The sequence below is a fragment of the Aethalodelphis obliquidens genome, unplaced genomic scaffold (genome assembly GCF_003676395.1).
Source record: "Aethalodelphis obliquidens isolate GAN/ISIS:26980383/991018 unplaced genomic scaffold, ASM367639v1 scaffold65, whole genome shotgun sequence".
In the NCBI taxonomy this organism is placed as follows: domain Eukaryota; kingdom Metazoa; phylum Chordata; class Mammalia; order Artiodactyla; family Delphinidae; genus Aethalodelphis; species Aethalodelphis obliquidens.
This window is the reverse complement of record NW_020838009.1, coordinates 6,254,096-6,269,343: the sequence shown is the minus strand read 5'-3', so window position 1 is coordinate 6,269,343 and position 15,248 is coordinate 6,254,096. Positions and strand designations below refer to the sequence as shown.

Below are 15,248 nucleotides of genomic sequence, written 5' to 3'. Positions count from 1 at the left end.
GTCTTGCTCATTCTTCAAGCCCAATGTTTACGCTTTTACTGGTATCTCTACTTCTGGCTCAGGGCCTTCTCCTTCCATGGTGAACATAAAGAAGAAAGGGCAGAAAGAGGGACAAGAGAGCAGAAAAGGGCAATCTATGGGGAGAAGTCACATTCCAGCTGGTCCCTACTTCAGCGCTGAGCTCCCCTCACCAGATACGGTTCCCTGAGGAAGGGCCTGGTGGCACCAGTCTCGGCAATGTCCCTGCAGCACACGGTGTGCCAAGGGCTTCTGGTATTTCTGTATTTTTATATTTGTAATTGATGAATGTCGTCGCCTTGAAGCCTGGCTCTCACGGAGTGGCGCCATGCATTTTTCCATTTAAGGTATCTTAGGGACAGCCCGTTCTCACTGGCTCTATATTTAAACTGTGTGCTTACTCTACCCTTGGACCCCGACCCAGGCCCATACGGGATGAATCCCTCACGATCAGGACCGTGGGGTCCTGGGCTCCTGCTTACAAATGCAGTTTGAGGGACCTGCCTAAGTCTGACAAAGCTGTCAGGCCTCCATAAACAAACCCACCTCTGGAAGTCGTCAGAACGTTCTGGCCCTGGGGAGGCTGGTAACCCTCAGCAAAGAAACCCAAATATGCAAACCCAGCGTTGCTCATAAAAATGATCTGAAGGGACGGCTACACCACTCAGGCTAGACAGGAACAAGGGCTTCTGGGTCACTCATGCCAAAGGAGACTGTGGTTCTCTCTGCAAACTCTTTTCAAAGATACCCATCCCACGAGGGCTGGGAGTTCAGGCCTATGTCCCACCTGTAGAGGCAGGAAGGACATATTCCTAGAGAAAGAGGGAAAAGCTCAGAGGGGCAGAAAGGGCTCATCTTAGCCCGCTGCTGCTTGTGGCTCTCTGGCTTGAATTCCTGTCTGAACAGAAACACCATCAGAAGGAGAGACTTCCTCACCACGGACCCAAGCTGCAGCTTTCCGAGGAATTAACCAAGTCCCTTTGCTCCGTTGGTGCGTCCGCTCTCCAAGTCACCCCCTCCCTCTCCAACCACCTGCTTATCATCCAGCAGCAGAGAGCCTGTGACCCTCCAGGACAGGCATGCTCTTCTGCTGTTTAACAAACCTGACTGCTAGAAAACTCCTTCCTGCACAAAACCAATTCTAACCCTAACACAGAGTGAGTTTCATCCTGTATGCGCACAGCAGCCCTGAGAATGTGTGACAGCATCTCCCGGGCTGTTCCCCCACGTCTGGTCCCAGCCTCTGGTTGAAGATCTCAATCTGTGTGTGACTATCACTCTGCCACCATCAGAGGTGGATGAGATGCTCCCAGTGGGGGTGCTGTCCGAGGAGAGAGGAAGCCATGGTCGCCCATCCTGGACACTAAATTCCCGTTAACGTAGCTCAGAACAACGTTTTATGTTTTGACAGCTGTGTCTCCCTGTTGACTCATATTCGACACAGTTTTTTGACTTCTCTCTCTGATTCTAGATTTCACCCCCCTGCTGGTTAATCTCCATTGTTTCAGTGATTTCTCTGACCAGTAGAGGACAGAGGAATTCATAGTCCACAGGTAGAAATCACATCCTAGCATCTTTCCTTCCACTGCTGTCGTTTAGGTTAAGCCATGCAGAACAAAGAAGCTGCCGTGCTTGCAAACCTACTGGCCTATGGGGAGGGTCCTTCCGCTGTGGTCCAAGCCACCTGGGCCCCAGATCCTGTTGTCCATCATCTCTGTCCCCACGTTGCCACTCTCGCCAACAAACAAGCTGTTCTTGACCTCCTGCTTGGAGCCATCGTCATACGGGAAGGTCCCACCACTGTAGAGAGAAGATGTCCGGAATGAGACGTCCAGAGACAGCAACCCACAGGGTGCCAAGGGCAATGACTGGCTCTTACCTGGCCAGGGTCAGGCCAATGCCATTGTCCGCAAACCTGGGGACAAGAGCAGACAGTCAGTGAAGTCGTGGAGGGAAGGACTCCTCCCTGCCCTGCTGTCATACCGTGGATCCTGGGTAGGGGAGGGGTCTTTGCATAAGCACGGGGTTTGCTGAGGGAGCAGGCTTGCACGTTCTGTGTAATGGGATCGCCTAGATCCCCACCCACACAGTGTCTGACTCCAAAGAGAAAAGAGTGAACGCAGGGGCTCTCAGCGTTTGCTGCCACGTTGCATTAGCAGCGTTCAGACTGGATTCCATGGGCCTCCCTCTCCAGCCCACCCCCACCTGTGATTCCAGGGCTCAGTGGGATACTGGACCAAAGGGACGCGGAAGGTCTTGCTACCCTCAGGACCAGCCCGCCCTGGGTAACGGTGGGGGTACACGGATGCAGTTCCACTGCCCGTAGCCATCCTCATTACTGTTTCAGCCACAGCAGGAAGGACCCTAATAGCCGATTTCTAACTTTCCCAGAAGTCAGGCGGACGTTGGCCCTGAGAAGTAAGTTTGCAATTACACTGCAGCGATCTCATCAGCTCCCTTTTGCCGTTGTCCATTTTGCGGGCCAGGAGGAGCACATTTCTGGAGGAAGTCTGGCTGCGAGTGATAAGGGGTCCCACAGAATCTGAGCCGAGCCTTGGGTCTGTGCTGCCGTGGACCGTGGGTCCAGATATGACGGCTGCCTTCACCTCCTTTGTCCCAGGGGTGAACATCCCCTCCAAGTGCCACTCTCTGCTTCCTAAACTCCGGTGGCTTCACAGCATCCAGAAACCTAAGCCCAATCCTTGCCCTCATGCTTCAGGCCCAAGTGAATGCACTTTCCCTCTGCTCCAGGGAGCGTCCCGGCCGCCTGAAGTCTCCCTAGTTCCCGGTTTGCTTCTGCGCGCCCTGTTCCCCGTCCTCCGGGACGCGTGCACTTCTCCCTGTCTGAAGCCCATCCAGTTCAAATTCACCGTTCAAGGCCCACCTTCCAGGGCCCTGTAGTTCTCTCCCAGGACTCCCTGATTTTTGTTTCCCAGGCTCTTCATGGTTTTTCCTTACCACCGCTGTCCCCCAGTGCTCTGCCCAAGGTCCTCTTGTTCTGCACTGTGCCCCTGGGGATGGCATGAGGACTCACAGCCTCCACCCCTACCAGTCTGCTGGTGACTCTAAAATCAGCCGCCCTTCCCCCCTGCACTTCCAGACTTCGGTGTATTTCCACGGGGGTATCTCAAATGCATCTCAAACTTAACACACATAAAGCAAAACAGTTACCGTCCACCCAAGCCTGTTCCCTCTCCCGAAGCGCATTTTCACCTAAGTTCTCACTGTAACTCCTTCTCCTCTGGACCACTGCCGTATTATTAGTTGTCCCTCCCACTTCTAGGAGTGCCTCCACCCACGGCGTGGTTTGCTGGAGCGACCTTCCTAAGAAATGGACACCATGGCCAAAGGCTCAAAGCTTCTCAAGGGATCCCCATCTTCTGTCAGCCCCTGGCTGTGCCCACTCACGGGACGACAACCTCTGCACCAGCCAGATTCTGGGCTACCTTGGAAGGAGGCTGGGGAAGGGTTAGAAGAGCCACCCGCTCTGGCAGGGGAGTGCTTCACAATTTGTCTTTCGGCCGCAAGTCTGGCATCCACTCCCTCTACGGGGACCTGAACTTCCAGCAATCTAGACATTCATTGGAGGCAGAACACCGCAGAGAAGTTTAGCTTTGACCCCCATCTGTTTCCTCTTTCATTCACCTCTTGCATAATTTCTCTCTCAAGTGGCCTTGGGCCTCTATTCTAGGGATGAGCAGCTCTTCTCATTGACTAGCGTCTTGTGTTGCAGGAAAGTTCTTCCTGCTACTGAGTGGAAATCAGCCCAGATCTGCAACTTCTGCTCTCTAGAGCCACTCAGAGCAAGCCTGCCTCCCGTCTGACACCCTAAACGCCCTTCAGAAGCCCAGAAGAGGCTCTCTTCTTCCCTTTCCCCTCTCCCCAAAACTCTCAAAATCCTCTTCTATCCCTTCCTCTCTTCTCTGACCCCACAAAAAAACCCGCCCCGGTTTCTCTGCCAGCGACATTCCCTTTCCATCCCTGTGTGTGTCTGGCTCTCTCTGGGGTCCATCCATGGGTCAGTGTCTGTCTTGCCCAGGCCTCTGCTTTTCTGAGAAGCCTTTACACGTGTGAGCGTGTGTGTGTGTGTGTGTGAAATCTGTTTCTCTCCTCACACACTCTCACTTCCTCTTGCTCCTTTCACAAGCAAGTCTCCCTTCACTTCTCCTTTAACTGGTCATGATAAAATGGAGAAATACACTTATTTCCCATGTAGAGTTTCCGATTCCCATTTTTTAACAGTAAAGGGAGTTGAGGAGAACATTTCATGCTACTCCCTTAGAGGAAGTCCCAACTCAGCTGCCGGTCCCTCCGGCTCTTGTCCAGTGTGGGCCGTGGCTCTCCATGGGGACCTTATATCAGAACTCGGGGTTCCTTGTCTTTTTCCTTTGCGCCTTGGAGTCTGATGTGCTGGTATTTGAAGTCCCAGTTCAACTATTCACCTTTCGGAAAATTCATTCAACTGAGTCTCATTGTCTAAGATGGAGATGAGAATTTATATCTCCAAGAAACATGGTAAGAAAGAAATGCAACCAAGGATCCAGCACACAGAAGGTGCCTAGAAAGTGCCGGTTTCCTTCCTCCTTCCTTCCTGCCTTTCGCTGACTGGTTATATGACAAGGTATGTGACTTACAGCCAAGCCCAGTGACTATTTGGGGGCAAGTCATGCCCCACAGCCCCTGGCACGGTGGGCTGAAGCCACATGCTGCTTCTAGGGGGTTCTCTGGGTCACTGCCCGCTGCCATTCCATGCTTCTGCCTGGGTGGGCGACCAGAAGGTCAAACATCGGTATGTCTGGATTCCTCTCTCTGTCTCGCTCGTGTCTGTCCCCTGCCCAGGGGAGGAGCATCGTCCCACGCTGTGCCAACGCCACACTCACCGGCAGCTGTCCAGCCACACGTCCCCGCCACGCAGCCAGGCCCCATGGTCCTGGTTCTTGTAGGCAGTGAAGTGCTTGATGATGGCCGGCTCCCGGGGCTTCAGCGGGTCGGCGTCCTGGTGGGGGCTGTATCTGGAACACAGCATGGGGAGGCACAGGTGGCCGTGTTGAGGGGACCCCTGAACTGACTGCCTTCTGGGCAGTGAGCTTCTCTCTGCTTATGGTGCCCGGAAGACTCCGGCTAAACAGCAACCGACTCACACCCCCTGGGCTCTGCAGGGAACTTCCTGAGCTTGGTGCGGAAATCAGAGGTCTTTTCCCCAGGGTCCAGCCCCATGCATCCTACAGACATGTCACTGCTCTTGTTATCATCACCACTGGGGAACCCCGCCGCCCCAAGGAGGGGTCAAATCACAGAAGGAAGTTCAGACAGCCAGTCCCAAACCTGGCATGCAATGCAGCCCTGTGGCCGGGAAGGGGAGTCTGAGGTGCCCAGCTCTCTACTCCCCTGGGGGTAACCTTGACCTGGTGCCTTTCCTGGGCTTCTACATCTTAGCCACCAAATGGAGCACTGAGCCTGGGTGCTCCTGATGTCTTCCATGTCATGTCTTCCATGGACATGATCACGTCATTGGTGTTACCCACTTTTTTTTTTTTGTGGTACGCAGGCCTCTCACTGTTGCGGCCTCTCCCGTTGCAGAGCATAGGCTCCGGACGCGCAGGCTCAGCGGCCATGGCTCACGGGCCCAGCCGCTCCGCGGCATGTGGGATCTTCGCGGTCCGGGGCACGAACCCGCGTCCCCTGCATCGGCAGGTGGACTCTCAACCACTGCGCCACCAGGGAAGCCCCCGGTGTTACCCACTTTTGACAGAGACCAAGCACTTGGTCTCCTTAAAGGGTCCTGATTTTCCTAAGTACCTTGAGGTTTTGACAGCATCTCTTAAAAGCAGCTCCTGGCCTTGGGCTGAGCTCCAGATGTACTTATAGGTACAACCTGAATGTTCCTATTAAATCGATAGCGAAATTCCTCCCTTCTTTTCTCTTCACCTTTTTATCCTGGTCCAACCTGCTGGGGCCCTGGCCAGTCCTGTCAACTTATCAAAAAGCAGGTATTGGATTTTGCTGATTTTTTTAGAAACCTCTCAGAATTTCTTTTCCCTTCAGCTGGTGAAGCCTCAGCCCTGACTCAGATTTGGCCCTGCTCGATGTTCACCATGGCACCCCCAGCAACGAGCTCCATGCGCAGCACACAGAACGTGCCCATAGAATTACCTGGCGGAGATAATGGAGAGGAAGGGCCGCTTGTCCTTGGCGGAGGCCTGGGTAGTTTTGACTCCGTTGTCTATGATCATGCCAGCCTGGGGAGAGGGGACATTCAGGGACACATGAGCTCGGACAGCAGATTGCAGGCATCTTCTCACACCCAGCCTCACTGCGTACTCTTGAATGCTCCAGTGAAACCAGCTTCCCTCTCAGGACGCATTAATAGAAGTAGGGGGTCTGCAACGAGGGAGGTGAAGAACCTGCATTGCTCTGCATTGCTCAAGTCAAATCTGGAATAAGGTGTCCTCTTGGAGGTACAGATGAGGACCTTGAGGTTTAGAGGGGTTGAGTATCTTGTCCAAGGCCACACAGCGAAGTCCATGCCCCAAACTCACACTGCATTGGGCAGTTATAAGCCCAGGCCCCAAATTGAGGATGACAGATATGATTTCTTGGGAAATGTGTCTGCAGTGATGCAAAGAAGATGCCGAACTTAAGTCCCGTCTTTACCTTGGGGCAGGGGTCTGGGAGCCTTCCCCAGTCTTGTCTTGGCTGTCGCCTGACCCAAGGAAAGAACCTCGCTTTCTTATTTGGCTCCAAAGGTGTCCACTTTGTCAGCCATGGGTGAGTGGGAGTGAGGCTGCCCAGTGAGGCCCCGTTCAGTCCGCCTTCAGGGCTGGATTCCCTTGGCCTCCTAGGGAGGCTTGGACTCCTTCTTTACAGAACTGGAGGACACTGGCTATTGTGATCTTCAACTGACTTCTAATTAAGCAGTGGTGATGGGAGTCAAGAGAAGTGGGACTTGATTCCCAGTTGTTCTCTCATGAGCTAGGACCTTAGGTAAATCCCTTCACCTCTCGGGCCTCAGTTGCAGTCTGTGTAAGATGGGATGATAACACTGAATTCCTGCTGTGAGGACCAAATAAGAGAAGCCACGTGAAGAGTCTGGGAGCAGGACCCTCACACGGTGGCACCGAGTCAGGGCTCACCAGGTGTGAACACCACGCGCGGGGCTCCTCCTTGGCTCGGAACCCATCCGGAATCCAGGCAGCGGAATCCATCCAGCTCGAGGATCCTCTTTGCTCCTTTCCCACCCTGCCACCCCCGAGGGCCCCTCCCTCCATCTGTGGCCAGGAGTCCTTGCCTAGTTCCCTGTTGGAAACCATCCTCCCTCACGTGTTCCTCCCCTTTCCAACCTCTCCAAACATCCAGGTACTGCGTGGCCTACCTGCGGCTCATAGGAAGGCTTCTCAACGAAGGGATCTCGACAAGGAGTACCGCCCCTGCTTCCCACAGCCCCCAGAGCCTCTGCACCTGCTCCGTAAGGAGACGGCTCTCCCAGGCACACCCCACCTCCTAGCTGTATACACAGGTCTATTCTGAGATTACTTCTCATCTTCATGGGCTTCTCCCTAGTTGAGTCTCTTTGGTTTTGACACTGAATGCATCCATTCTCCTCTAGGACCCTCTGTTTCTTCATCTGTACCACTAGGGAGCGGCCCAGAAGAACAGCCTTGACATTCGGGCCTCTATCTGCACACTGCCCCTGCGTCCCCAAGACCACCTCTGTCCCCAGCACAGCATCTCTGGTCTCAGCCTTGCTTCCCAGCTCCATTCCCACGTGCCCATGACTCTGGTCTGTCTGGATGCTGTCCTCAACTGGGGGCCCTTGACACACCCGAGAGCCCAGTCCCTTTCCCCAGCACCTCGCTTGGTGCTGGACACACAGAACTACTGATGAGCAAACGAAGATGACAGAAATGTCTGTTTTCCACCTGCCTCCCTAGCACTGCATGGATGGAGGACCCGCTTCCCAGAAAAAAAAAGCGACCAGAGGAGAGGATGCTAATGCTACCTTCATCTTCCTGCAGAACCAGGTCCTGACCTTCCCTAGCTCACAGATCAGGCCTGGCTTTTTGGGGTCACCACCGCTCCCATCCCCAAGTGAACTGCGAAATCGAACTCAGGGGCCCAGCTCCGGGGCTGCCAGGGGGAGCTGTGGCTCTTCCAGCTCTAATTATGCGCAGGCCTGGGAAGAAGGACCAGTGGGCGGGCGGGGAGGCCTGGAAGGACTTACCCGGTAGTTGGAGTGTGCTCGGTTGTTAAGGAACTTTCCCAGTGGGATGTGCTCTGAATAACCTGGGGAGTACATTCCGGCCGAGGGGCCCGTCGGTACGTGGTGAAAAATGAACCAAAATCCAGTTTCCTGGTGGAGGAGGACATGGGGGAAAAAGCCACAGAATTCAGCACCAGGGAGCTTCTTGTTGGGGTGACGGGATGGCCCAGACTAGGGGTGGGCCTAGCGCTATCACCCAAATGGCCCCAACGCCCATTCCCAGACACACCCGCGGGAAACAGCGAGAAGTTTGAGGCGAATATATTTTGGGGGGTGGGCGTCCATCCTGACTGTTAAAACCCTTCTGTGGTCCTACTGTATCTGTGGTCCTACTGTATCAGCCATGGGTGCCAAATGGCTGGATTTCAGAGTCACTGCCGGGGTTAATCTCCCCCTCCTGACACGTAATGGGAGGATTGCCTGAGTGTCCTTGGCTTTACCCTTTTATTCTGCAGATATGGAAGCTGAGGCCCAGAGACGGCACCTGACCTGCTCCCCAGGAAGGTAAGCAGCATGAAGGGGTGGGTAAGGGCAGGGCTGTGTAGACAGAATACCGTGTTTGTATCCTGTGCATGTCCCTGCCTAACTTTCCTCCCCACCATAGTACAAACCTCATAGGGTTGACACAAGAATTAAATTATTGGAGCTTATGGGACATCCCTGGAAGTCCAGGGGTTAAGACTCCACGCTCCCAAAGCAGGGGCACAGGTTCAATCCCTGGATGGGGAACTAAGATCCCGCATGCTGCGTGGCATGGCCAAAAATAAATAGATAAAAGTAAATGAGCTTGTGCACACACCACACACAAAAAATAAAGTGTGAAATATATAATTTAAAAATTTGAGCTTAGAACACCGATGTGCCAGGCATCTAATAAGGCTACTGATTACTCATTAGCTATGATCACCAGTGTGACGAAAGGCCAGAGTCCATCTGCCTCCCAAGCTGGCTCTCCCCTCTTCACGCTAAGCCTGACTGCACGGATACCTAGACTGGGGGCTCAGGGCACACATCTTTCAGGGTTGGCCCCGGCCGTCTCCTCTCCCCCAGCCCCACCCAAAAAAGGGATGTTTCTGCTCACCTCGGATCCCGCAGCAGCACAGTTTATGAGGTTGTTGTTGGGATTGGCCATCCAGAAGGTGGACACAGCACTGTGGGCGGGGGGCAGAGATTGAATGGCGTCAGACAGAGGGCTACTGGCTCCCACCTTGCTGCCTGGGGCGGAGGGGTGGCCCATGTCAGGGACTCTAACATTGCTTTGATGAGCCTCTTATCAGTGATTTGAGATGCCCTTGATTTGCTCATCTGAAACCCAGTTTTCTCATTAAACTGGGGTGCACGTATGCCTTTAACACGTTCAGAATTTGCATGGGGCATGGCTCTTGAAGGTATAAGCACATTTGTGGGTTAAATCTGAGATGGACCCTAGAAGAAATATAAGTCAGGAGAACCTAGAAAAATGGCTGTCTCTGAGGGAGAGGCCCTGGACTCGGAAGGTTGACTGTACGGGAAGCTCTCCCTCTCTTGCTCTCTCTCTCTCTCTCTCTGTCTCTGACTCTCTCACGTCAAGAAACAGACCAGCGCAGCTGGTGCCCACGTGTACACGCTGTGGGCTCCGAGGTGGCAGCCCGCTTCCTCTCCTCAAAGGAGCACCGTGTGGCCTCAGGGAAAGCCCGAGGATGAGAACAGTGGTTCTCTTTGGCCAAAAACGACGCCTGTGAGGCACACTGAGCAGGGAGAAGTCGAAAACACTCTCCTGCCCTCTGTCTGAGCAGCTGAGAGCCTTGGGTGGTCAAGGGCTGTGAGGTCTAAGCCGCTCGGGAACCCAAGAGTGAGAAGTCAGACGCTGGGCTGGGAAGTCGTGTGAGCACGTGCACACAGGCCCGGCGCGGGCCAGGGCAGGGAAAGGGAGGTGCTTACTTGCAGTCCTGCCTGGGCTTGGGGATGTACCCCGGGTAGGAGTCTTCTGTGATCATCTTGCACATCTTGCTGTCACGGTCGGAGGGGAGGAGGGTTCCAGACTTGACAAGGAGGCCGAGGCAGTGCTCAAAGGTGTTGCGTTCCTCTGGCCCATCTTCCGTGAAGAAGCAGTGGCCCAAAGAATTATAGCCCACAACGTCCTTGACCTGCAGGGGTCAAGACAGAGCGACAGTTCGCCCAGCGCCATTACTCATGTGCTCATTCAGCCACTCAACAAACATCAAACAACCTAAGCCAGGCACCGGGCTCTGAGAGGGGATCTGGGGGGTTGGAGGTGGACCTGACATGGGTACGACAGAGCCGTGACTTTGAAGTCCTTTCCAGCTGGAGGTGTTGCAGCTGAGCCTTCATGGGGTGGGGAGAAGAACAAACCGCTAGAGGTGGGCCCGACTGCAGACCGGGGACGAGGCCTTGGGAGCCTAATCTGGTGAGGACACGGCGAGTACACTGCTCACGAGGACTTCATGTGGAGGTCCCACCAGAAAGGGGGGTAGGGAGAGCTCCGTCTGAGCCAGGCCAGGGGGGCTTCTTAGTAAGGCTGGTTCCTCACTGTGCCCTCTCCCGTGGAGGCAAGCCAGCTTTGCAGCCTGCAACCACAACGAGCCACACTTGCAGAAAACCAGAAAATGCTGCAAACTCCAGCTCTTCAATATTCTTCTTGGAATCACAGTCAGTGGGCCGAGTGGAGAAACCACTTGAAGGCATGGAGAGACGCGGAGTACGGCCTTAGCTGTGCCCACAAGCATCACAGGCTCTCAGACAAGTCTGCCAACCTCTCGCCAACACACTTTCCCCACCACACAATGGAGGAGTCCAAGTCCAGGATCTCCGAGGCCCCTTCCGGGTCTGAATGTCTATGAACTCATCAGTCTGAGAACGAGAAGGTGGGTAGAGGGCCTCTGGCCTGAGCCCTAGCTCCCTTTCTCAAGCAGGGCTCTGTTCACGAGCAACCCTGACAAACGGGCATCGTGCTTCACTTGAACACCCCGTAGGTGAGATGCACGCTACCGCCCAAGGTGCCCTGTCCACAGCGGGGCATGAGGATGGTGAGAAACACCATCTGAGATCTTCCATCCTCAAGCCCACCCCCGGGGTCCTGACTGCCCAGTGATGTCCCCCAACCAGGGAAGCTGCTGCTCCCCTATGACACCATTCTACCCACACCTAGTAAGTACCCACTGCTGCACCAGGCCCTGAGAAATTCACACATCATCCCCAAACCACTCCCCTGTCGGCACTGTTACCATTTCGAGGGGCGTCCTGTACATTGTAGGAAGTTTAGCAACATCCCTCGTCCCCTACCCACTAGATGCCAGCAGGACCTTCTCAGCTGTGACAACCAAAAACGTCTCCAGGCGTTCATTGCCAAGTATTCCACTGGGGAAGGGAGGTGAAAAAATTGTCCCTGAGAAGCACTAATCGAGGGTAAACACCCCAATTCCCTCCAGAGCCTTTTCTATGGCAAATCTTACCTACTCCCCAACTCCCAGGCAGACGTGCTCTAGAAGCATCCAGAACTAGGACCCTTTATGCCCCAGCACTGGCCTGGCTCTTATATCTTTTAATCTTGCTGAAATCTTACATAATCCTGCACTAATTTTTTTCAGAGATGAGGAAAATGAGACTCAGAAAGGTTGAGTGATTTGCCCAAGGTCACAAAACCCACATGTGCAAAGCCAGGGTTGGAACCCCAGTTTTCTTTTTTTTTTTTTTTTTTTGCAGTACGCGGGCCTCTCACTGCTGTGGCCTCTCCTGTTGCGGAGCACAGGCTCCAGACACGCAGGCTCAGCGGCCATGGCTCACGGGCCCAGCTGCTCCGCGGCATGTGGGATCCTCCCGGACCGGGGCACGAAGCCGCATCCCCTGCATCGGCAGGCGGACTCTCAACCACTGCGCCACCAGGGAAGCCCCCTGGAACCCCAGTTTTCTGACTGTGTCCATTCACCCATGAGGACGGAGCACAGGCACAACTGCCCTATTCCAGGCAAGCTCTTCGTTTTCGCAAACGAGGATCGCTTCCTTAATCTTTGGTAATAGGCAAGGGCGTGATCTTGAATGCTACTCAGTGCACCAATAAGCATTTTAGTCAATACCAAGGTCATGCAATGGGACTGCTTCCTTTCCTCCTAGTGAGCTAGGAAAGTTTGTTGCAAATCTCCTGGAAAGACAAGCATGGGAGGAACAGGCAAGAAAAACGTGGGCTGCTCGTGCTGGCAGAGACATCGAGAGCAAGTTCAATGCCTTCACGTTACAGAGGAGGACAGTCAGGCCCAGAGGGGGGACATGGAACAGTGTTCAGACCCGGGCCCGTAGCTCCTTTTAAATCCTAGGCACCCAGGTGCCCACCGTCTGGATCACACTTTGGGTGTCCTCTTTGAATGCAAGTGAATAATGAATTGGGTACATTCTTATTCTAACAAATGCCTGAATAAGAAATTCCCTCCAGGCCCCTTGAGGTGTGCTCTGGAGAGAAAAACCCTTTCGGAAAGGAATAAAAATAACTACTGTTTACTGTGAAATGTTTTACATATATTATCTCATTTAATCCGTATCGAAACTACTATTCCCTTTCTACTGATAGCACCGAGACTTAGAAAGCTGCCCGAGTCACTTCTCTTGCAAGGACGGATTGAGACTTGCTTCTCCATCTGTCTGATCCAAAACCTGTGTCCTAATCAATTCTCAACAGCACCAGAAAAGAAACCTCCCATCTTGTGTTGCATTTCTTGCTTCTCATTAGTAGTGGGGTGAGGTGGCATATAGAGTCCAGAGAGAAGCATGATAAGGTCGAAGAAAGCCCTGGGCTGGGAGTAGAAGACACAAGTTCAAGTTTGGTTTCATCACAAACTTGTGGTGTCATTTGCCTGAGTACCCTTAGGGGGACTTCTGAAATCCCTTCCAGCTCTGACATTGTACGATTGTTCTTCCTTAGAACATTTCCCAGAATTAGATACTTAAACTGTGACATAGCTTGAGATGGACAGACAGAGATGACAGATAGATAGGTAGATAGTGAGTAGCTGGATGAACAGACACATACGTATGGACTTACGGGTGCTCACTGAATCCCCTCGCATGCTATCCAGAAGCAGCGTGTATGCTCCCTGCCATTCTCTTGCACAAACTGTATTTTCCCTTTGTCCTTCTGGACATATTCCCTTATGACTGACAATCATGAAAACGATTCCTGAGAGCTGTTTTAAGTCTTCAGCTGTTGTTAGGTGGAGTCTAGGCATGACATTGTGAAGGATGAAACTCCCCAGCTCTCAGAAACTGCTTCAATTAGGGTGACCCTTTAGTTTACTGTCTGAACCAGGACATTATCGAGAGGGAAAGGGGGTACCGTTAGTCATTAATCTGGGATAGCAGGCGTAAAATGGAACTGTTCTTTGCAAATCAGGGCATAGAGTCACCCCAAGTGATGACTTCCCCCTGAAACCTGTACACAGTACGAACAAGAAATTACTGTTTAAAGCAAATACACACAGAAATGAGCTGTATGTCTGATTCTGCCTTCTAGGGTGGGTATGATATAATTCATCTTAGTGAGAAACCTGGCTACAAATAGGATCCTATTAAAAGAAAGACTGTAATTTCTGAACTTCTGCTGTTTACTTTTCTTTTCTTTTCTTTTTTTTTCTTGAGCTGCTAAAGAAAAGAGCCTTGGAGTAGGTGGTAATTTGCTTCGCAGGGTGTGTTAATGAGTTTCTGAATATGCAAATAGAAGCTGGGAAAGGAAACGGAGAACCCAATCACTCTGCCTAATAAGGAGAAGAATGTGTTTTTTGTTGTTGTTTTGCCCCGCTGTGTGGCATGTGGGATCTTAGTTCTCCAACCAGGGATCTAACTCGTGCGCAGAGTCCTAGTCACTGGACTGCCAGGGAAGTCCTGAGAATGAGTTTTTAAGGCGGCCCAGGAGCAGTGGGGGAGGAGAAGGAAGGATCCCCGGAGCCAGGTGGAGGGGAGGCGAGGGGAGGGTTTAAGAAGAGGGACCTGTTTCTCCATTTCCAGTTGATTTCTGTGCTGACCTATGATGCACCCTACCTCCTTCCCATCTCTTTCCCACTCTGCCAGCGGAAGCCCTGGCCAGTGAAACTTTGTGGGGAAACAAGCCCAGGAGTCTGGGTTCCTCATTTGGGCTCAGGAGGGAAGGAGAGATGAGAGCATCTCATGAAGCAAGAAATGAGTGAGACCGAATTCAAGAAACTGGAAAAAGGGGAAACCAGGGAAAACAGAAGCCTCGCCCACAATCCCCAGAGCTCTGAGACTGGGACAGAGGGCACTGAGTTTCCCACCAAAGAGGTAAAGGAGCTCCAGTCCTCTTTAGTGGAAAGCCAAAGGGAAGGTGTCTCCCTAAGGCTGGAGGGCTTGAGGACTGGCTGCAATCCATGTAGGGCGCCCCCTGCATAGTCAATGTGGCAGCCTGTTGAGGACATCCTGGTTGCTACTGGAGGACATCCTGGCCTGCTACTGGAGGTAACACATCTGGAGCAGTGAATGAGGTGAGAAAGAAAGACAGGACATGTTTACTTCTCCCATCCACTCTGCCGTAAAAAAGGAAAAGAGGAGAAAACAGGCAGAATCCGTACCGGAGTCTTTTTTACCTTTCTCAAGAGAACTGGAATGGATTCATTGTTTCCCAGGAAGGAACACTTAGGTGACCCCCGTGCCCTGCCTCAGAGCTCAGAAACACACAGTAAGATGTAGCGTGAGCCCATCTTACACCCACAGCTGTCCACCCCGCGGATAATGTGCGGTAGCCCCTTCCTTTGAAGGCAGCCTTTGCCCCCCATCTGCCAGCATCCCGGAGCTTTGGTGCAAACTCCCCCAGTTTCAAGAAGGACACCGTCAACAGTGTCAGTATCAGGAAAGGCATTTCCCAGGCTCTGCTCTGTGGAACACTAACTCTGTGAAAGGCAAAGGTTGTGTGAATAAAGGGCTCTGCGGTGAAATGAGTTTTGACATTGCTAGGATCACCAGCATTAAATGC

General features: G+C 52.9%; 1 protein-coding gene across 6 annotated transcripts in view; it reads right to left on the bottom strand.

Annotated features, from left to right (window-relative positions):
• The window catches only part of CEMIP (cell migration inducing hyaluronidase 1), a 163,477-nt gene that overhangs the window by 20,424 nt on the left and 127,805 nt on the right, over positions 1–15,248 (bottom strand). For all 6 annotated transcript variants that reach the window (XM_027089408.1, XM_027089407.1, XM_027089411.1 and 3 more), the window contains 7 exons: positions 10,199–10,404; positions 9,360–9,429; positions 8,240–8,368; positions 6,172–6,257; positions 4,899–5,030; positions 1,898–1,933; positions 1,663–1,818 (listed from right to left, as the gene is read on the bottom strand). In XM_027089408.1, the coding sequence (XP_026945209.1) occupies positions 1,663–1,818; positions 1,898–1,933; positions 4,899–5,030; positions 6,172–6,257; positions 8,240–8,368; positions 9,360–9,429; positions 10,199–10,404 (815 nt within the window). The remainder of the gene's footprint in view (positions 1–1,662; positions 1,819–1,897; positions 1,934–4,898; positions 5,031–6,171; positions 6,258–8,239; positions 8,369–9,359; positions 9,430–10,198; positions 10,405–15,248) is intronic.